Source organism: Myotis brandtii, unplaced genomic scaffold, assembly GCF_000412655.1.
Source record: "Myotis brandtii unplaced genomic scaffold, ASM41265v1 scaffold83, whole genome shotgun sequence".
NCBI classification, from domain to species: Eukaryota; Metazoa; Chordata; class Mammalia; order Chiroptera; family Vespertilionidae; genus Myotis; species Myotis brandtii.
Window position 1 is genome coordinate 3267543 of NW_005371371.1, and position 22714 is coordinate 3290256.

The 22714-nt window shown below is 39.5% G+C and overlaps 1 protein-coding gene across 1 annotated transcript in view; it reads right to left on the minus strand.

The window, feature by feature from the left end:
* Positions 1 to 20190: 20190 nt before the first annotated feature.
* The window catches only part of MYO16 (myosin XVI), a 449416-nt gene continuing 446892 nt past the window's right edge, over positions 20191 to 22714 (minus strand). The window contains exon 36 of the mRNA XM_005884469.2: positions 20191 to 21626. Within this exon, the coding sequence (XP_005884531.1) occupies positions 21399 to 21626 (228 nt within the window). The 3' untranslated portion in view covers positions 20191 to 21398. The remainder of the gene's footprint in view (positions 21627 to 22714) is intronic.

Below are 22714 nucleotides of genomic sequence, written 5' to 3' on the forward strand. Positions count from 1 at the left end.
TGGTGGTGGGAGCCTCTCCCGCCTTCTCAGCAGCACTAAGGATGTCCGACTGCAGCTTAGGCCTGCTCTCTGCTGGCAAGTGGACATTCCCCAAGGGCTCCCGGGCTGCCAGAGGGATGTCTGACTGCCAGCTTAGGCCCGCTCCCCCAGGGAGCGGGCCTAAGCCAGCAGGTGGACATACCCCTAGGGGTCCCAAACTGTGAGAGGGCACAGGCCGGGCTGAGGGACCCCCTCCCCACCGAGTGCACAAATTTTTGTGCACCGGGCCTCTAGTATATTATAAATACTTAACTTATCAACCAATTACAATTGTGAATCTTATTTGTGTTTTGATTCAAACACACTATAAAAAATGTGACATTTATGATACAATTAGAAGTTCTATACTAAATGGATATTTGATGACATTAAGTAATTATTAATTTTACATATAATAATGATATGATTATTTCTTTCTAATAATCTTTCCTATATTTTAGAGACACATACTAAAATATTTAAAAATGAAATTATGTGATGATAGGATTTTCTTCAAAATAAGCAATGTTAGTCTGGTGTAGGAATGAAACCAGACTAACTGTGAATTGGTAATATTTGAAGCTGAGATATGGGTATAGGCACATGAAGATTTGAAGGTGGTCAAAATGTACCAACTTCCAAGAATTGGATAAATAATCACTAGAGGTGTAATGTACAACACAATGACTAACACTTCTGTAGAATAATATGAACGTTGTTAAGGGAGTAAATCCTAGGAGTCAGAAAGCATCACAAGGAAAACAGATCTTTTTTTTTTCTCCTTTTGCTTTTTATTATGTCTATATGAGATGATGGATGCTAACTAAACTTAGTGTAGTAATCATTGCACAATACATGTAAGTTGAACCATTATGCTGTACACCTTAGACTTATATAGTGATGTCTGTCAATTATATCTCAAAACTAAAAAATATATATATTTGTTTTATTCTACTTTGTTTATGTTTTCTATTTCCCACAATAAAAACTAAAACAAGTCCCCCAAATATAACATTTAATTGTCAGAGGGTTATTAATTTTTTTACTATTGATACATTGCCAGTTTATTTTTTACATCTATATTTCTCTTTCTGATTACTTTGTTTTCTAAAAAAAGTGTTTCAATCTTTCATGTCAACTGTAGTGCTTATCTTTAATAATTTTGGTAGAGAACAAAGATGTTGCTTCAAAATGAATACATGTAGCAGAACAACACAGAAGTTGTACTACATTGAAGTTACCCAATGTAAAGAATCAATGATGTCCTGAGAATCCTAGAGTGTGAAAGGAATATGTTCATTGACTGCTAGGATAGACAAAGTAGAAGTAGCCAATTAAAGAATCATTCCTTCTCTCCCCACTTCCTGAACGACTCATTTGAATTTTCATGATTGCTTAAAAAAATATTAAGTTCTCTAATTACTAAGGGTCATTTTCTCGAAAGAGGACTGAACTATTTTGCTTAGCAAAGTTAAGAGGACTCTGTACCAAAAACAAACAAACAAAAAAAAACCCCAAACAAACAAAAACCTTTTATTCCTGACCTGGCAAATTGTGTCAATTCAATTATAATCAGAAATATTTTTCTTAAGAATTTTTGGTCTTGTTCCCAGTCCTGAAGCTCTGGATATTTAGCCATTGATGTTTACTAAGGATATTTACAGTGCAGAATTCAGTGACATATTCCAGAGTAAGCTCTGAGATCCCAGTTAGGATCAACTATTGACTTCTTAAAGAAGTCAGTCTTTGCTTTTCTGTTGTTGATGTTGTTGTGTGTTTTCTTTCTTTAGCACTTTTTATCAAAGGAATAAAGCTCTATTTTTTGACACTTTGGGTGGAGAAAGAAGATTACTACTAGAAAGCTACAGTTCATAGTTTAAATCAGACCAAATGCTACCTATTTTCCTTTCCAAGCTGAATGTATCTCTCTCTCTTAAGTTTGATCTGGTTCCTAAATGGTAGCACCTAATCATTGTAATGTATTTCAGGCCCTTTAATTGAACCCCAAATTATACTGTGAATGTGAGGAAAACTATTTTGAAGACATATTAGTATAGAGACATATTAGTATTTCTTTTCAATATTATGTGATCATTTCCAATTGGATTTCCCTTGTGTCTTCAATATGCTTTTTGTTTGTCACAGAAGAAAATTCTCTGTGAGCTGGTCATTCTGTCTAGTTCAGGCTTTTCTTAAATGACCTCTAATGTGTTATACTTATTCTATGTCTTGTAAACCTGGAAGATGCCCTTGTGAACTGATAACTATGGAGTTTCATGTGGAAAATAATGCCAGTATTAATTCCAGGAACTCAAAAGAAACCAATTAGCTGCCTCAAATCAACAATTCAGATTTGCAGGTGGTGTTCAGGGAATCTATATATATAAAAGCCTAAGTGACCGTTCGGTCGGTCACTATGACAACACACTGACCACCAGGGGGCAGATTCTCAATGCAGGAGCTGCCTTCTGGTGGTCAGTGCACTTCCATAGCCAACCTCCCACAGCCAGCCAACCTCCCACAGTCCCTCCCCAGAAGCCAGCTCTGATTGTCCCCAATCGGGACTTAGCTAGATGGCTCTAATAGCCAGCCAGGCCGAGGGACTCCACCGTGCACGAATTTGTGCACTGGGCCTTTAGTTCTTAATAATGAACACTTAGCAATATTAATTTAGAAAACTCCTAATACCACTTTGAACAAATCTTATTGGGTCCCTAGATAGGTAAGTCAAACTAAATTTGGCAACTGCTCAAACAACAGTAGGAATAGGGGTTATTCCATATACCTTCTAGACTTTTCAGAGCCTTTGGACAATAAATCAGATAAAAAAGTATCTACTGAGTTTTCACTTTTCAAAAAAATACCTAAAACAAAAAGACATAGTTTTGGCCCTGCAGAACTATTACTATATAGCATATAAACATTGCAAAATCATATGATATTGTGCCTGGATCCTTATGTGTTAAAAGAGTATTTAGAGATATACTTTGGAAGAGTTAACAATAATGGGTGATGAGGAAAGTAGTGGAGTAAATATTGTAATGGATGAGAGCATTTTTAAAAACTTTGCAAGCAAAACCTAAGTGAATATGTGATTAAGATCATAGTCATCACTTTTCTTCTGTATGACAAAGGGGTCAGTTTCTCCTGAAGGACATCTCCATCTTGAAGGTGGAGGATCCGAGTCAGTGAGAAACTGAAAGATTCTCGTCTGTCCTTGTGGGGTTCACTCTCCCTGGCTGGTTCCAGTTGGTCCCATATACCCCACTCCTTTCCATTTTCCTTTCTGACTGCCTGCTCTGCTGACTTCAAGCTGCAGCATCAGAACTTTGGGAAATGGTCTCCCATTGAATGTTTCACCAGCACCCATAGTTGCCCCAGGTTAATTATTTAAAACAAATTCTTTGTTATGCATATTGGCTTATCATATCCTACTAACTGACTTCTTTGCTCAAACTCTGACTCGTTCAATCTCCAGCTCTCTCTTCTAAAACTCTGCATTCACTTTTCACGTGGCATTGTCTCATGACTTTGGACACCGCTCAGAGGCTAAGCATTGATTTCTTTGGTCAATCTGTCAGGTAAAAAAGAATTAACTGAGCAGTTGTCATGTGACAGTCACTCTGCCAGACACAGCGTTACAAGATGAATCTTGAAGGAGTTCTAGTGAGAGAGACAGAATCATAAAGAGAAATATTTACTATGAAACTGCTAACACTTGCATTTTATACCTCTTCACCTGAAAGAGCCTCTTCCAAAGCCCTGTAGTAATTGCTATTTCTCCTTTGGATCCCTCCTTCTTATGATTTCTTATGATCTGTTAGGATGGCAGAAATCTTCACTTTAGCCTGATTATTTCCCTCTACTCAGGCAAAACCCTTCTAGGTGCCCTACCCGATGTCCTCAAATTCGAGAGATTTCACATCTAGCTGATACAAACAGATATTACTCCTGGTCCATTGTGAGGACCGGAGACTACTATCTTTCATTTGGGGGTAATTTTTCCTAGCCTTGGGTAGTTGTTTTTTTTGTGTGTTTTTTTTCACATGCATGTGCATATCAGCTGGATCATTAATGTGGGTCCTCTGCAGATCCCCAGAATTCTCTTTTTGCAGACCTCTCCTGTCACTCTGTTCTGTAAACTGTGGTGTCTTTGGTCTCCCAGCTCCTTCTTTTCAATTCAAAGCGTCCACCTGGCTCCACCCCAGCTCCCCATTTCTGACCTGTGGCTTGGAAACTCACAGGGCAGTAAGTGAGGGCAACTTTTAGAGCTATGTCAGAGATAACCGTCCTTCCTGGCCTGATAGCCTGTGTCTTGAAAACCATTGTTTTATTTATATCACCCTTTTAAAAATTGTTTTAGATAAATCCAGACCTTGCCACTCGATCTTGGACAGAAGCAGAAGTTCTGCCAGATATCAAATGTTGGATTAATAAATTTGTATTCAGTTTTTTTTAAGTCCCCCTCCATCCTAATGTAGAAGCATCTATTCCCACAAACCCCCAAAAGAAATTCCCTCAATGTACTAAGCCAGTGAGTAGACTGTAATCTACATGCTAAGGGCAATCATGGGTATATATTTTGTTGGCACCTCACAGGGTTGTTGTTGAAAAGCTTCCTAGAGAAGGTGATGCTCAAGTTGTTTCTAAAGAGTAAATAAGAGCAAACATGGATGAAGGAAAGAGAGGAGGAGGCCGATGGGAAAGCTAAAGAGAACCTAATACTGCCCTCCATTGGCTTACTTTCTAAGAGGCAGACAGACTTCCATAAGACCCAACTTTGCCATCGACTTTTCTTCAAGTCACAAAAAGACATTGATTTTGCCTCCATTAGCCTTGCCTGTCTACAGGCTTGAACCCAAAGTACCACCTGGGCTCATTGTTGTCAGGTGGCGCGACCTGTTGTCTCCATCAGGCTGCTGCCTTGCAAGGACTTCGCACATTTTCCCTCGGCTCAGAGTGGGACCCTCTGAAATAAAATGAGTTCCCTTTTCCTACTCCTTACTCACTCTGCTATCACTGTACTATAGCTGTAACAGATTTTTTCCTTCCTCCTAACAGATGAATTCTTTTTTCTTTTCTGATGTTGGTTTATGTGATGGTTGCTGTGTGCTTACTCCTTTTATAGAAGCAGGAACAGAAGGGAGAAGGGTGGCCGAGTGGTAGGAAAGAAGCCCCTGTGAGTGTATCATCACCTGTCCTCCTCCCATGTTGCCCATTTGTTAATGCTCTGGGCCTTCTGGTATGTAAGGCTCTGGGGAAAATGTAGCCACATGGTGCTCAGCCTTACAACTTCAGGAAAAAAAAATCCCAGGGAATCACTGCGTAATAACAGATCTTGTTATTCTCTAACATTTAATAAAGCCTGTAGTGATAGATGCTGAACGTGAGCTGGTGTAGTATCTGCTTTTTTGAAAAGCTGAAACTCAAAAGATAGACCAGAGTAGGCAACTCCTACAGATGGACAAAGGGCCGAAGAAAGTAGGGAGGAAGCAGAATAGAGACAGATGGCCAACTCCACGGATCTTTTCCTTTTTTCCTCCAAGATTATCCTTCTGGGTAAGGATCCCAGGACATTCTGAAAGAGATTTTTTTTCTTTGTTCCATTTGCTTGTTTGTATTTAATCAAGATTTGCTGTAAACAGTAAAGCCAAGTTTCTCTTAATCACGCTTGCTATTAGGGGGGGGGTTAAATACAAAACTCCTACTCACAATTACAACTATATTTTGATGAAAAACCTTCTCAACCCACTTCATTTTCCATTTTCCCCCATTGGTTTTCTAATATAGGACTGGAGAATGCTAATAGAGTGTTTTTGAACTTAGAGTTCCTTGTGGCTTTCTAAGTCTCAAAAAAAAAATCGGTCCTACTTACTGCCATATCACCACTAATCAGGGCTTATGTGTGACTGGAAAATTAGAACCTTCACACGTGGCAGGCAGGAGACCTAGAGGCATAGTCTCAGGAAGAAAACATCTAAACACTGATGTGATTACCAAGGACAGAATATTCCCCTGTACCCATGTAACTCTGGAAGTCATCCAAGTTATTAATAGCTATGGTGACAGGACTGTACATTATATTGTTTCCTCATCGACGAGAACGGAATGTTAGGCTGTGAGGATTGTGACATGGAAACTATGTGGGTTGGCTCTGGCGTGTTTTATTTTCTCCTTTTGAGGGCTTTTTGTCCTTTGTGCTTTTTAACCACTGCTTGTGGGCAAACATCTTCGCGGATGATGAACAAGAAATGACCTCATGGAAAGAGTCTGGTGGCGACCCACAATGGATTTAAGATAAATAAATACATTGATCACCCTCCAAGGTATACAGAGGGATGTGAAGTGACTTAGTTCCCCTCGTGCTGGTTCGATTCACTTAAGAGAACGAATCTGTATTTCTTTACTATGAATCAGTGGGTAAAGGTCTGCGCCATCCTAGGCTGGCCTCGGATTTCCCTCTGGTCTGAAAAGGGCATTTTTGTTGCTACTGAGGCTGGAATTAACTAAAGAGAAAAAGTGGGGGGCACAGATCTAGACAGTCCCAGACCCCACTCTGCCCCTCAGGCAAAAGCCAGATTCTGGCACAGAAACACAGTTAGCACCCTGGGCAGGGTAAAATGAAGAGAGGAATAAAAACCACCAAAGGTGACGTTAAATATATTCTGTGATGGTATAAAATCATTCATTTCTTCATAAGGTGTTAATGCATTTCTTCAATTGTTTACTCAAAGGGACTTTTCCTTTTGCATCTAGCGTACACAATTTGAGTATTTTTGCAGACATTTTACAAGGCTCTTTACGTTAAGCTGTCTCATCAGTCTTCATTTGTCTCTGATTCTTCCAAGTTTTGACTTGTGTATGGCAAAGTAGGAAGACACCCATCTTATTCCTCCATGTTTTAGAATTACTTTATTATGATCTCCAAACAACTTGTTTTTATAATGGCGAGAGTTGATGTGTTAAGCATTATTGCTGCCTTCTTTTACTCAACAGTCCAGATTGTTATATTATTATATACTCAAGACCAGGAGCTCTGGATTTTTGTTTATTTTTGTTTATTTTGTTTGTTTGTTTTGTAAACCCTGGATCACAGTAGGCTTACCATTTAGTAAGTACTCCAAGAATATCATGGACTGATTGCATCAAAGAGCTAAGGTATTCCTTTTAGAATTAATACTTAGGAATTTATTTGCTTTTGTTTGTTTTGTGTCTACCCCCCCCCCCCCCCCCCCCCAAAAAAACACAAAAAATATTATAACAAAAGCTTTGCAAAACAACTCCCCCTACACACACACACACACACACACACACACACACACTCACACCACACAATAAATTAATTTGAATTCTGTCTAGTTTAATTTCTCTTTTAAGCCCTGGCGGCCAATTCAGCTCACTTGGTTGAGCATTTGTCCTGAGCAACAAAAGGTCACTGGTTCAATTCCTAGTCGGGGCACATACCCAGGTTGAGGGTTAGATCGCCGGTCTCAGTGGGAGAGGCAGCCAATCAATTTTTTTTCTCTTTCCGTCCCCCTTCCTCTCTCTCTCAAATCAATAAAAACATTAAAAAATAATTCTATTATAATAATAATCCATAGATTTTAAAATGTGCAATATTGCCGAAACCGGTTTGGCTCAGTGGATAGAGTGTCGGCCTGCGGACTGAAAGGTCCCAGGTTCGATTCCGGTCAAGGGCATGTACCTGGGTTGAGGGCACATCCCCAGTAGGAGATGTGCAGGAGGCAGCTGATCCATGTTTCTCTCTCATCGATGTTTCTAACTCTCTATCTCTCTCCCTTCCTTTCTGTAAAAAATCAATAAAATATATTTTAAAAAATGTGCAATAGGATAGCAGTTTTGGACCTTTTCAATTGTTTTGGTTTTAGGATCCTCCTAGATTTTATGAAAACTCAGACACTAGTTCTTTAAATATTCACTTTATAGTTTTTGGCACAATTTTAGATTTTAACGTATCCTTTAGCACTATCAGAATTGTGGCTCCATCATGAAAGAGGTGTGCATTTCAGAATCTTTGTATTTCTTTCTGAGTCCCCCACTTGGTCAAATTAGATGCTCTTTTCAATTTAATCATCTTTTAAAGCTTACTGGCAGTTTTTAGAAGATACCATTTTGATTTTGATAAGCCCTGGCACTCTGAATTCCTTGTGTTTCTTAGTCTTTTTCTTTGGGCTTGCCCGAGGCAAGGTCTAACAGTGTAAAATCATTAGGGGAAGGCTTTATTTCCAATTTTCAATCATCTTTATTTTCATCATTCCAAAAGGAAGGCCATGTCTTGGGGATAAGTGTCAGCGCACACTTTGAAGATGATTGGATCATGTTTCTAGCACAGTTAATTCTTGAAGTCACTTTTCTGAGTTTTTTTTCCAATTTATGTATATGTTCTTAAAAATTAACTATGTTACCTTGAATGGGTTTCATTCTTCTCTCTGATTAGAGACATGCCCTCTCTTTTGGCTTCTACCATCACTTTTATATTTTCTGATTGGGACAAAATAACCTTTTGGCTATTCTAATTCAATTTTTCAAAAATGTCAATTTTCTTATTAGGATAAAATAATTACATTTTAGAACTATTGTTTAGGAAATTACTATACATCTTCTCACCTCCCTGTCCCCAGCTCTTGCACACTTGAGTGCGCGCGCGCACACACACACACACACACACACACACACACACACAGCACGTGACCTTGCACAGGCATATACTTCATATACTTACCAAGCCAGGACTAGAGCCTAGATTCCTATAGTTCCAGTCCAGTGCTCCTTCTGAATGAAGGGGTATCAGACCCCTCTACTCTGCACATCATAGTGACTGGCTTATTACTTTTATTTTTCCTCTGATAAAATAGAATAACAAATAGGACACTTTATTCTTTCTCTTTCTTTACTTCAGGCTGTCTGAAATCATCTTAAAAAAGCAAAAGTTATGTATTCTTTTGCCATTTAAAGATCCACAGATCAGTAAAAAAGCAGTAACCCTAGGAAAAAGTAGTGATAAGAGATGTTCACACAATTCACAAACTACTGTCACATGTAGCATTATCAACAGATAAATAACAAAGCAGTAACCCTAGAAAAAAATAGTGATGAGATGTTCACACAATTCACAAACTACTGTCACATGTAGCATCTCATTTAATACTCACCTTGTGTACAGTACATGTGAATATTAACCTTCTTTTATCACTCAGCATATTAAGGGTGATGACAGTTGAATTTTTCATGTTCAAACACACATGAGAAGGAAATGTATTCTGACACCAACTTCTATATCAGCTAATTGGACTTCTTATTTTCCCTTTTCTTCTTTACTTTCATTCCTCTTCTTTAATGCATTTTGAACAATGTATTCTGGCACCAACTTCTATATCAGCTAACTGGACTTCTTTCTTATTTTCCCTTTTTTTCTTTACTTTCATTCCTCTTCTTTAATGCATTTTGAATTTCACCATCTTTTCATATATGAATATAATCTATTCACTTTTAGTGTGATTTCGTATGTGTCTGGAAACGTTCTGGTATTTTTAATTTGTGCTTGTAATCTAACATGCTTCTTAGTTGTTTATTGATGTTTTATGTCCTGCCTCTGTTATTTAGTTGGGTTCGTTTTCTTTTTTAGGTTTAAATTTTTCCTCTATTTGTTAGAAATGTAAGCAGTCTATATCCTTTTTTTCTAGTATTTCTCTTATAATTTTAGTATGAAGAGCCCCACAGGTGGTCCATGGGAGCCCTTTCAAGTCAGCTTCTGTTTTGTGTTGACATGGTAACTTCCTTGCATTCTGATCCCTCAAGTTTCCAGGCTCACCTCATAGTTTCTCTGCCACACAGGTGAAGTCTGCCATTTAGAAACCTAAATCTGTGTGCTAGGGGTACTCGCTGCTAGTAAGGTTTATTATTTCTAGGCCTTTTCAGTGGATAGGGCTGGGATTTTAAAAAATGTTTTAGTCTCTAACTTCCAAATCAAACCAGAAACCACAGAACTTTTTCTCACCTTTCCTCACTCTATATTTGGATCTCCTTTCTCCTATGGTTTTTCAACATTAGCATCTTAACTCATTTGATCAATCTTACCATAAAAATAAAATATTTCAGAATTATTTTAATAATACTATGTTATCAATGGTTACTAGCTAAAGACCAATATTTTTGAAGTTCCTTTTGCTTTTGGACTATAGTACAGATGTATAGTTAAAGTCTTGTTCAAAAGTTACCTGAGTTAATTCCGTTATTGTACATGTTTGATTAGTGTTTAAATATGCATCTTGGTTCATTTGTATCTGTTTACATTTAATCTTAGGGTTTAATTTTTATTATTTGGATTAAATTTTACTTTTTAATATGTAAATAACTTAGATTGTCAAAATTATATTAAAAAGATACTCAGAGATTTATTATTCCCAATTCTACCTAGTCAAGCCCATTTCCACCAATCCCCTATAATATTTTATTAGGTTTGAATTTAACATATTCGTGTTTCTTTTTTTTCTGGCATAAAATACAGCATGCCACATGTGTTTTGCAGTTTGCTTTTTTCCATTAAAGAGTAAATGTTTGTAATCACTTCATATTAGTTTGTAGAGCACTTTCCCATTCCCTTTAAAAACAAATGCATTTTATTAACTTTTTAATAAGTTTTGAATGTTTACAAATTGGATAGGTGAGCAATTGTACTCTTTTCCGTCCTTAAACAGTAGTAAGAACAGCATGCTACTTCTTGGAGTGACCAGTTTTCTCTCTTCTCAGTGGATTCAACATTTCATGAGTCTTAGGTATACATCTGGATAATTTTTGTTCTTTATCTAATTCAGTCACAATATGACTACATCTGCTTCACAGCTAAAATAGATAAAGTTTTCTTGAAGATAAAGAAGCTTCCTGATCTCCTGATTACGAGATAAAAATGACAAGCCTCAAGCTGTTGTTTTCTAATTCTGTGATCTCTAACACAGATGAAAACAACCAAACATAATCTATAGCCATTGTATTTTCATTCCATGCTTGTCTAAGACAGCAGCTGTGCAGCCCACCACAGCCTTTTCTTCATTTGGGCACTTTATTTTCCACAATTTCAGAAATAATTCCAGTATCTCCTTCATCACTGGATGCCATACACTACCAGTGTCCCATCCTTTCATGCTAGCAGAATCTATGCTGCCTTCAAATCTAAGCAGGTCAGATAACACATTTCAGATTCTTGTTTCCCTGAGAGTGTTGTCTGTAGCTAGCTCTGGTACCAATTACTGTGCGGAAGAAAGCTCAGGTGAAGAAAGAGCCAACTCTAGCTAGTTTCCCGCAGATTTTGCACAGGATAGTAAGTGGATTACAGAATCTTTGGGGCAGCTAAAGAATAGTCTCTAGATTGAGCATTGAAGATTTCTGTACTCCAAAGCTGGGCTGCCGAGGGAGATGCTGAATTTGAGAAAATCAGGAAGATGCTTACCGAATCAGAAACTTGCCAAGTTGGCAAGCTGTCCCTCAAATTTTACTGACTACATACTTAGGTCAATGTACTTCAGATTGCTCCAATGACTGTTTCTTTGGGCATAATTTCTTTCTCCTGTTGAAGTTATTGCCTTATCTTTTTCTCCAAAATTTTGTGACTCATGATTTTGCCTTGATCCTTTACCCTGAGGCAGTTAGGTGTTCTGCTTTATTTGTTTGGGTTACCACCTTAGAGAGGGGTGAAATAAGCAGCTGTGGTTTCCATGTGAGATTATTTTCATAGGGAGCTGGGAGGGCTGAATGTACTATGTGGCAATGCTCCTTCTTGACTAGTCTGAGTGGCCCCAGAATCCCTGATACCTGGGCACTATCGTTCACTCTAAATGAGCCTTCACATGCATTGATCCAATCCATTCTGCTTGGCTGAATTCATCCATTACCAAGTAGTAGGGAGCTGCATTCTGTGGGCCAAAGACGATTTTAGAGTCTGAGGAATACCAAGATCTCTTAAATCCTCACACTTAGTAAGAATGATAGAAATTATAATACCTCGTCAGGTGCTATGCTTAAGGTATATGCAGAGGGCTTTGAGCACTGGAAAGGCAGCGTCATTGAGGAGAGTACAGTACATCTAAATTCCTCTCCCACTTCCTGGGATTGCGGCATTCTAAATGGCAATGTACTCTTCTCACCTTATACCTGCCAATCTATATTTCAAAATAAATAGTATTTTTAAAAGAGTTCCATCGCTTTTTAAATTAAGTTTTTTTTCAGATTTTCCTAATACTCTGCACTTGACAACATTGCTTTTTAAATAGTTATATGTGGGGTTAGTTGTCTAACTTCTTTTCTCTCCACTAAATTATAACTTCCTAGAAGCAGGAATTGTGCCTGTTGGAACAAGACCACATATTCAATGCCAAATATGCAGAGGAGGAGCTTTAGAATTATGGGCCAAGTAGACTATGGTCATTCGTATGAAGAATAATGCAATAATTAAAAGTAATAATATAAGAATCAACTCTGTGCTTCACATACTCACAACTGTAAGCCTACTTTTGCCCCACCCTGTATGTGTTTATTTTGAGTGAGTGAACTTGCTTTGTTTCACACATAAAACAAAGGCATCTTCACAGAGAAAATTTCACTGGGCTTCTCTGTGAATTTGGCACCAAAATGTAAGTTGTATTTCCTAGTTGAAAAGTGCAAGAAGAAGGCATCAATTAACTCAGTCTTACTCTCATGCTCATGACTCATCCAAGATGAGAGTACAATTAGACCTCTTTTCCACTGCTCTCTCTTCGCCCTCCTCACCTGGCTGAAGGGGGAAACAGGACTCTCAGCCCTTCGTTAGCTCTACCAACTGCAAGCAGGTGCATGGACAGCCACACAGAAGAGGGAGGGGATCACTACTTAGCACACATGGCTGTCAGTGCCCAGTACTTCTCATCAAATGAGTTATGCACTTCAGAGTTTTGAGCGAGCAAACATTTTTGCACCTGTGCTCTTGTAAGACTGTTAAGAAGATAGGATGAAAGAGGCCATGGGTAAGGGTAAAATTAAAAATAATAATAATGATGGAAATAAGAAAGTATTCCAGAAGTAAACATTGGTCTGATATTTGGAAGGGTGGTTTTAAATGCTGAAATACTTGTCACAGTGATTTATTTCCTGGTGGTATCCTTCTCAGGGTAAAAGATTCCATTATGTTTTCTTATTTAGATATGATACTGAAAGCATAGACCACATGTCAATTAAATTAATCAAGAGCAAATTTGTTTTTGCTTTATTTAACCTGGTTTTAATGGCCTGACAGGAACCATGGGAATACTTAATCTTGATTAAGAGATGGAACTTCAAATCAATTCAGTGTTAGTTATAACTTAAAAACTCACAAACAAATTTTAGACAGAATCTTTGAAGCAGGAATAGTTACAAATGAAAATATCAGTATGACTTGAAACTAGCATAAAGCAATTTAAATTGAAATACTGAGATTTTGCTAATAACCAGAAATTAGTGACATATAAGTTATATCTGTAAAAATTATAAACTATAGGAGTGTCACAACCCCAACACTCAGACTAAAAGTACAAGCACAGGGAGACAGAAAACAGTATAGAAATTCTCCTGAAAAAAAAAAAGCAACTTTGAATGAGTTTTTTCATTATTGACCCTCTTTGAAGCCAGACTTAAAGTGTATATACTAGTAGAGAGAAATGAAAAGATTGGGTGGATATTTTTCCCTAAAAAGACATTTGGAATTTAGAATTGGGTGATTTTCCCTGGCCAGTTGGTTGGAATGTCATCCCATATACCAAAGGTTGCAGGTTCGCTTCCCAGTCAGGGCACATACCCAGGTTGCAGGTCCGATCCCCGGTCAGGATGCTTGCAGGAAGCAGCCTATCAATGTTTCTCTTCCTCCCTCACCCTTTCTCTCTATATATAAAGTCAATGGAAACATGTCCTTGGATGAGGAATTAAGAAAAAGAAAGAAAGAAAGAAAGAAAAGAATTGGGTGCCTCCCGTGAGAGCGGAGAAAGTGGGAGTTAAGGGTTTCCTGGTCTAATGCAGATTGCAACTCTCAGCACTCAGTTTTTACCCAGGGGAAACCTATTGGTGACATCATTGCCAAGTGAGTATAGAAGATGGTTTGAAACATGTGAGTCATGGTTTCTTTAGTTTCAGAATGATAAAAATGCAGAAACCCTTTGTGGTGGGTGGGGAAGATGTACACTGCAATTAAGAGCAGACTCCTATAGGTGATGTAATTAGGGTAAGGCTTGTCTGAGTTACTGGAGACTTATGGAACGTTGAAGGATATATGTTATAATTTTACATATATTTGTTACAGGATTTTATATTGCAACTCTTTCTGCCTCAATTTCCACTAAAACCCCAGGATGACAGTGACTGGGACAGTACAGTGAATGTTAGACCCTCTTTATAACATATACAGACTTTTCAAAGGGAAGGAAGGAAAACTTGTTTCCTATCTCTTGGGCCCCTCAGTGAGATTAAAGATGGGAAAAGGGGCCAGAGAGAGAACGAGGAAAGATTGATGAAAGATTTCTGTGGCCACATATGAAATCCCATCTTTAGGGAGGGTTGTGGGATGTGTGCTAGCTTTCAGTGTTGAGTTTAGTGGGAGGGGCTTCATGAGGACCCCCAAGAGCATGGGGAAATGATTTTATGCAGTGGAGAGACTCAGAGAGCCAGTATCTTACATAGACCTAATGGGACTCAGGCTCAGGGTGTGACACCCCTGGAGAAACCTTCAAAACTGGAGTTGGCTGCCTTTGGGGATGGGGCCAAAGAGTGTTCCTGCACTGAGCTCAGCCCGCCCTGCTGGAGCCAGTGCTAGATGGAGGTGCTCCCAACACCCGACATGGGCCACATGGAAAGAGCCAGCATGGGCATGTCCAGAGCAGTGCTGCTCAAATTTTCACATTAGCTGCTAGTCTTGGAAAAATGCAGACTCTGATTCAGCAGGTCTGGTAATGTGGCTCCCAGGTGATGTCATTGGTGCTGGTCACTAGACCATACTTTAAGGGGCCAAGAGCACTGTCTTATGGGGGTCTCCTACAGAGATTAGGGAGATGTTGGGGGAAGAGAGGCATTCCTCCTGCTGATCTCCGTGGGCTCCAGAGAGATCACCAGCAGCAGTGGGAGTAGAGATGCATCCATCTGCCCAAACCTTGGTGAGAGAGAAGACCTGCAGGGAATCCCCAAATAATTCTACATCTCCCACGAGAGAAAGGCAGATTTGCTCAATTGCCAGGCCCAGAAGGGGAGCCACCAGGCAAGTGAGAACTCTCCCATCTGTCCTCTCTTCCCCCATCCATCCTCCTTCCATGAACTTCTGGGTCCAGCCAAGGAAGACTTATCATTGGACATTAGGGGAAAGGTGGGCAGGTGGTTTATGGACACAGGGAGGGTCTACATCTATGGTTGGTGGAAGGTGAGTGGCCTAGGCAACTTCTATTGCAGAAAAAAATATAAAGTAGATTTTAGATATTTATACTATGAGTTCCCCACCTCACATAGTGTGACAGATACTAGTTAGTTGTTTGCCAAATAATTCCCCTTCTCTCCTGGTCATAGAGTAAGGCCATTTTCCCAGCTTGCCTTCCAGTTGAGTCAATTTCACATCTACGTTCTGGCCAATAGGATGTGAGCAGAAGTGACATAAGCCATTTGCAGGCAGGTCATGACTCCCCCATGTTCGACTCTGCTCCAATCTCTTTCTACTGGCTAAATGAGAAGCCCTTTGAAGACTAAGAGGAAGTTGGAGACATGAGATGGAAAAACCTTTGGTCTCTGGATAACTGTTTGGGGTCAACATGTGTAGGACTATAACTTAAGGGAGCAAATGCAAATACAGCTCCATTGTGTTAAGCCATAGATTCTGTGGTTTGTAAAGCAGCCTACTTGATTGATAAACATAGGTAGAGGTGGACACTTAAGACAAATCATTTGTCAGAGTAAAACTGGGAAATATAGCAACTTGTAACTTTTATCAGGTTTTGTTGTTGTTGTTGTTGTTGTTCTTGAGTCAGTGTGGGCAAACTTGGACTTCTGAATGCTCTGGGAACCAAGTATTCCACCTTTGTAGGTTTTGCCTTTTCATCTGGGGCTAGTAATCATAATGAGATAATGTCATCTCAAATTATCTACTTCCCTACCCTAGACAACCTTTCCTGGTGGAGACCATTACTATGTGAATTTCTCTTCTGTTAGGGAGCTTTTCTTGCTTTTTGAAAAATATGGAATGTTAACCTTTTATAACAGCTTTTAAGCCCAAGGGAATGACGACAGTCTTCCAATTGCAAATAATGAAGAACTATTTCCCCTATAATACACATGTATGCACAACCTGTCTAAATAGAAAAGCATCTAAAAAGTTACTGTTGAAATTTTAAAAATATTTTATGTAACAATGTCGATGAACAATAATAGGGACTCTGTTAGGTGGACCTACTCTTTCTGTTGTAACACAAGGACCAGTTTCATTGAATTATGTTTAATAGATCCCCCAAAATAGGCTCAGTAAGAAAACCTCTCTTCAGAATGTGACAGAATTTATACACTTTTCAACCAATTGTTTTAGATCATGGACCTCCAGCCCCTTTGTTTGCTGAAATATTAAGAGATCAAAACCTCAGAAAACCTCAGATTGAATTCGGTTTTATTCCACTTTTCTTTAGAGCTTTGATCTCCCCCTTGGAATTTATCAATAGTTTCATTCTCTTTCATTTTCTTTAGACTTTAGAAACTAAGTGGTGACATCAGGAAAATGTCATCTGGGTAAGCTCACAGCCTTCCTTTGAAGCAGCACATGTTCCCTGGGGCTATAGGAAAAGGCAAGCTAGCAGATATACCAGGATGTCTGTGGATAACTCATTCAAAGGATAAAAGAGACACATTCGATGCATTCCTCTTATAAAAAAACAATTGAAATGAATGCATAGATTTTTTCACCTTTAATATTTTCTCATGAGAAGACATCAAGATTTTCTTCTGCCATTGTAACATGTTAAACTAAATAAAGCTTGTATTATTGTGTGCTGATGTCAAAGGAAACACAAATGATATTTTAGGTATAGACTTTTTTAACCTGAAAAGTGATCTGAGAAATTAGAACAAGTGATAAAGATATATTATAGGCATCTAATAAGACTGACCCTTTGAAAAAGTCATCTTTAAAGTTTTACAAAGCACCTGGATTTTAGAGAAACTTACTGAAACCATCATAATGGAACATCCCAGGGGTTTGCAGTACTTAGGTAAAGTAAAAAACTACAAAGGTAATTCTTTCCCCTCGGTAACTCAGCATGCTACAATCCTTTGCTATATGGGTATCTTTGTAACTCACATGAGTAGAACATTGTAGTAGAACTTCTTTGATAAAGTCATTGTTTATGAATAAGATGTAAAGGAAGTAATATGGAGGTGGAGAATATAGTCTTAATTTTTTGAAAATAGTGCTGTTTGGGGAAAATATGAGCATTCTAGAGAATTTACCATTGCACAATAAATAGAAATATAATTGCTTGACTCTTCATTACATGGATTTTTATGTTCAGCTAAAAACAATTTCAAAAATGTAATAAAATTACATGAAACTTTTACTTGGAACTCAGTTGGGTTTTTTTCTCCCCAGTTAATTTAAGAATCTTTTTGTGCAAAATTTTCTGATGAAAATTAAAATAAATCCTATTAGTTTCTAAATAAGATACACATATAAAAGTTAGAAAATAAATTAGCCATGTAGAGAAATAACTAGTAGATGAAATGTATCCCATTTTCAAATGTTATTATATAATAACCTCATGACCTTTATTGTGGTATGAGTTGAGTTTGATGTCTGGCTGGAAATTGGCAGCACTAGAATTTTGACAGAAATGTATCCATCCTTTTAAACTATGGAATTCAAAATACACTTTTTGTCTAAGTTGTTTAATGCCCATATGTGAAGTTCACTTGCAAATCTAAGATTTTAATTGGTTGTTGCTTTTATTGGGTAGATTTATGTAAGCATAATTCTACTAAAGTAGATACCACTATTAAGAAAAGTAATGATATATTTTTCCACCCTAGAAAATACATTTTAAATCATTTTAATCTACTACAAACATTTTGATAGTTTTTAGAGACCCCTCATAAAGCACTTTTTTAAAAAAGCAATTGGGCAGTGTTTGAACATAGGGTAATAATTCATGCTAATTATATTGCTAAACATAAGGTCATAGGCCTAATAATATATCATAATTCATACCATATGGTCTAATAGTAATTAAAATACATTAAATATATAGCAAATATACATAATTGTCAAAATCTTGCTTATGTGGAATAACATTCAGTGCTTTATTATCCATAATAGTACCTTTGTTTATTTTCTTGACAATGTTGTAATCATTAAAGAATGATTCTGAGTGTGCCTTTAATACACACACAGACTTGGATTTTATCTCATACTGCCATGGCTATTGATGCTTTTGAGTCTTTGCTGATTTTTCTGTCATGTACGTAGAACAGGTACAACCAGAGTTCTAAAGTAGTGATTAACATGCACTGAAGTCTTCTTCCACTGAGGAGAAAACAAACACCTACACACAGAAGACCTTACTGACTTAGGAGATTGTGTTTTAGAAAATTTTCAAGGGGTTTGCCCTTTAGCTCCAGGAGGTCAACAAGTGTTAGAAGAGGGAAGTGATTACTGGACAGAGTAAATATTTACTATTTCATGATGCTCATGGGACATCTAGTAGGCGATTGTCAGGTTCAGCTCATGATGATACAAGTCCCAAACTGTGACCATGTCAATAGGAATAGCAAGTGTCCTTTGGATCCTCAATGCTTGGGACTCCTTATTTCATGTAAGCTTTCCCTAAAATAGTCTGCCATCAGTTTCACAAAATGTTGTAGCCCCCCCAAAGTCATTTAAATTTGAAGTTTTTAAACATGTATTTCAATATAATCAGTAGAAAACTCAAGTTAAAATGTCATGGACTTTGGCACCAGAATGATGAGGGTTTACATTCTGACGGCCTACTTCGAGCTCTGAGTTTCAATTTCAGAATGGTGATTCACAGGTGATAATAATGACCATGGAGTCATATGTCAGTATTAGAAATAATATAACAGAGTCACGCCAAATGCTCGGTACACATTTGAAACAAGTTTTCACAAGGTGTAATGCCTGAGAAGTTCACTGTTCATTCTGGTCTAATATACTGTGAGTGTTGGGGAGGGGCATTCAATTCAAACTTGAATTCAACCAAGGTTATTACGTGCCTACCATGTGCAGTGCATGGCCAAGGAAGCTGTGTATTAACCAAAGTTGGCTTCTTCTTTTGCTTAGTGGCTGAGGTTAGGAGATCAGATGTCAGGGAAATAGAGGAGGAAGAGGCAGGGTGTGGGGCTTGGTTGTTGGCTGGAGGTTTGGAGAATGCCTCCCTGTGATTGTTGGATGGTGCAGTTATTTGACAGTTAGCCATGTATTAACTATGTTTTTTATTTTACTGTATTCTGATGCTTTGATATCTGGGTCTTGCTCATCATGGAGATATTGTCCCTTCCAGGGCTAGCCAAATCCTGGAGAGAGTAAACCACTCCAACCAACCCAGAGCCCACACCTCACCCACACCTCTTATTGGCCTGTCCCACTTCAGGCCACACCCCTGCCTAGGACCAGGTACCAAATAGCCAGGTTCAGTCTCTGCACCCCAGGGCCTGCTGAAATTATTCGAAGTCCTCCACTCCGTGCCTGCATACCCTGCCTCACACATTCCTCCCTATGAAAGCACAAAAAAAGCTTCAAGAGTGAGAGTTCCCTCACTCCCTCTGCCTCCTGACCAATCCCAGTGCTTCTCCCTGTGGCCTCCCCTGAGCTTCGAGTGGGATTTGTATTAACAAACTGTCATCTCCTGACCTGTTTGTCTATTATTACTCCTAAACAATGCACATGTTATTTCTAAAACAGACATATGCCTGCATAATAATTCTATCTAAATACTCATAAAGCTTTATTTGAAAACAAACTCCTAGAGCCTGAAGCTTGCAAAAATGCTGTGAGAAAAACATCAGAAGGGCGCCGGATAAATGAGATTACTTAATTGCCCCTATGGCTCTGACCAGGAATCGGAAGCATTTCTTGTGGAAGATAACAACAACAGCAAATAAATAAAACCACAGAAGAACAGAGTTGTACCCTTTTATTGGCACAGTAACTTTTCAAAGGCTGGTATGAATAGAGAGTCCGAGTAGCCAGACACAATGGTCTGATGCCACCGCTCGGAACTTCCCGACAGCCCGCAGAAGCACATCAACAAACAGGCAGTTGCAGTACAGGAGGGTGAGGATACAGCAGGTGAGCCATGCAGAGGAGCTCGGAGAGGACAATTGACTTGTGATGCAGCATTGCTGCTGGAACCAGTAAATCTCCACGTGCTTATTTGCACTGTGCAGACCTTTAAATGGGTATGGCCCTTTCATCCCAACAGCTATGAAATTGAAGCCATACCTGCAGACTGACACAAAATGTCCTGTAACCTATACTGAAGTCAGGAGATGAGATTTAACTAAAGAGCTCACAATCCACATATCCAGAAATACAGGCCACAGGAAGGAACTGCCTCCTAATCAATGAGTGAAATATAAAACATGGGACTTGGTCCATATAGATATGCAGGGAAAAGCTAAAACAACAGCAGAGTCCCCAGATTCTTAGATACTTTAGGTAAAAAAAATGGTATGCAAAAGAAAAATATCTAGAAATAATTTTAAAAAATCTGTATTTTGAAGAAAGGGAGCACCACCAATTACATAAAGTTATAAAACACAGTAAGAAACACTTAAATCATTTTCAGGTTTGTAATTCCGATAAAACACAAATGCCTACAAAGAAATAAAAACACATGTTCGGTAGAGTATATTGTATTAAAACGATTGGAGTACGAGAAACATGTAGTCAGACTAAATAAGAACAAGTGTATAGTGTGCATGGATCCCTCCTCTCCTCCACCCCTCTTTCCTCTCTCACCTCATCCATATCTTTTTATGGCCTTTCACTTGCTACGTGGAGGTAGCATGGCCCTATCACCATGGAGCCTGGAAATCGGAGTGTATCCCCATGGAATGGGTAAGAAAACACACACACACACAGACACACACACACACACACACACACACACACACACACACACACACACACACACACACACACACACACACACACACACACAGTCACACACACACACATACACAGAATCTCAGGTATTTAACTTCCGTGTTCTGTGCTTTTCTGTGTAAATGCGTGGAGAGAGCACCCAGCATGTATCAGAGGCAGCCTTCTGTGGATGCTGCCTGGAATCACTGGGCAGTTTTATGCTGTGAGCTGGATCACATCACATGGTAGTGTCCCAGAACTGGGAAGGCAGCTTGCTGCAGGGGGCCCCTGCAGGCTTCTTCAGGAGCGTGGGCTTCTTGCATGGAGGTGGGGGAGGCGCTCTGGGCTCAGAGTGCTGCAGAATCTGCTGCCAGTCTTCTCCTTCCTCACAGAGCTTTCGCCTCCAGTCCAGGAGCTCCTGCAGGGCCACACTTTCATTCTCTGAGAGCCTCAGCTGATGGATTACCTGTGGGAGGGAAAAGGGGAAGAGTAACACCAAATATGTATTGAGAAGTAACGAGATATATAATAGCAACACCTGGTAGTTACGGGACTGGACCAGGGTCAAAAGAGGCATCATTCATTCCCTATAAAACCCCCAGCACTCAGCAAATGGCATCCAACTGGGTTGGCTGTGAGCTACTGAATTCAGAATAATGGGGGGAAAAAATCAGTGGAACACTTAGGATAGGTGCACTGGTTGACAAGTGATACAAGAAAGACTTAACTATCTGTTTGCACTCTATTATTACTTACACTAGAGGCCTGGTGCACGACATTCATGCATTGGGGGGCAGGGCAGTGGTTCCTCAGCCTGTCTACACCCTCTCACAGTCCCGAACCCCTTGGGGGATGTCACCTGCCGGGTTAGGCCACTCCCCGCTGTCAGGTGGACATTCCCTGAGGGGTCCTTAGCACTGCTGTGGAGGCGACAGAGGCTCCCGCCACCACTGCTGCGCTCGCCAGCTGTGAGCCCTGCTTCTGGCTGAGCAGTGCTCCCCCTGTAGCAACTCCTGTATTGAGCATCTGCCCTCTGGTGGTCAGTGAGCATCATAGCAACCAGTTGTTCTGTCTTTTGGTTGATTTGCATATTAGCCTTTTGTTATATAGGATGCTCCCCCTGGAGAGCACTGACCACCAGGGGGCAACTCCTGTATTGAGCATCTGCCCTCTGGTGGTCAGTGAGCATCATAGCAACCAGTAGTTGTGTCTTTTGGTTGATTTGCATATTAGCCTTTTGTTATATAGGACTAGAGGCCCGGTGCACAAAAATTTGTGTACTCGGGGGGTAGGGGGGGGGTCCCTCAGCCCGGCCTGTGCCCTCTCACAGTCTGGGACCCCTCAGGGGATGACCACCTGCTGGCTTAGGCCCACTCCCTGGGGGATTGGGCCTAAGATGGCAATCAGACATCCCTCTGGCAGCCCGGCAGCCCTCGGGAGATGTCCACTTGCCAGTGGGGAGCAGGCCTAAACTGCAGTCGGACATCCTTAGTGCTGCTGAGGAGGCAGGAGAGGCTCCCACCACCACCACTGTACTGGCAGCCATCAGCCTGG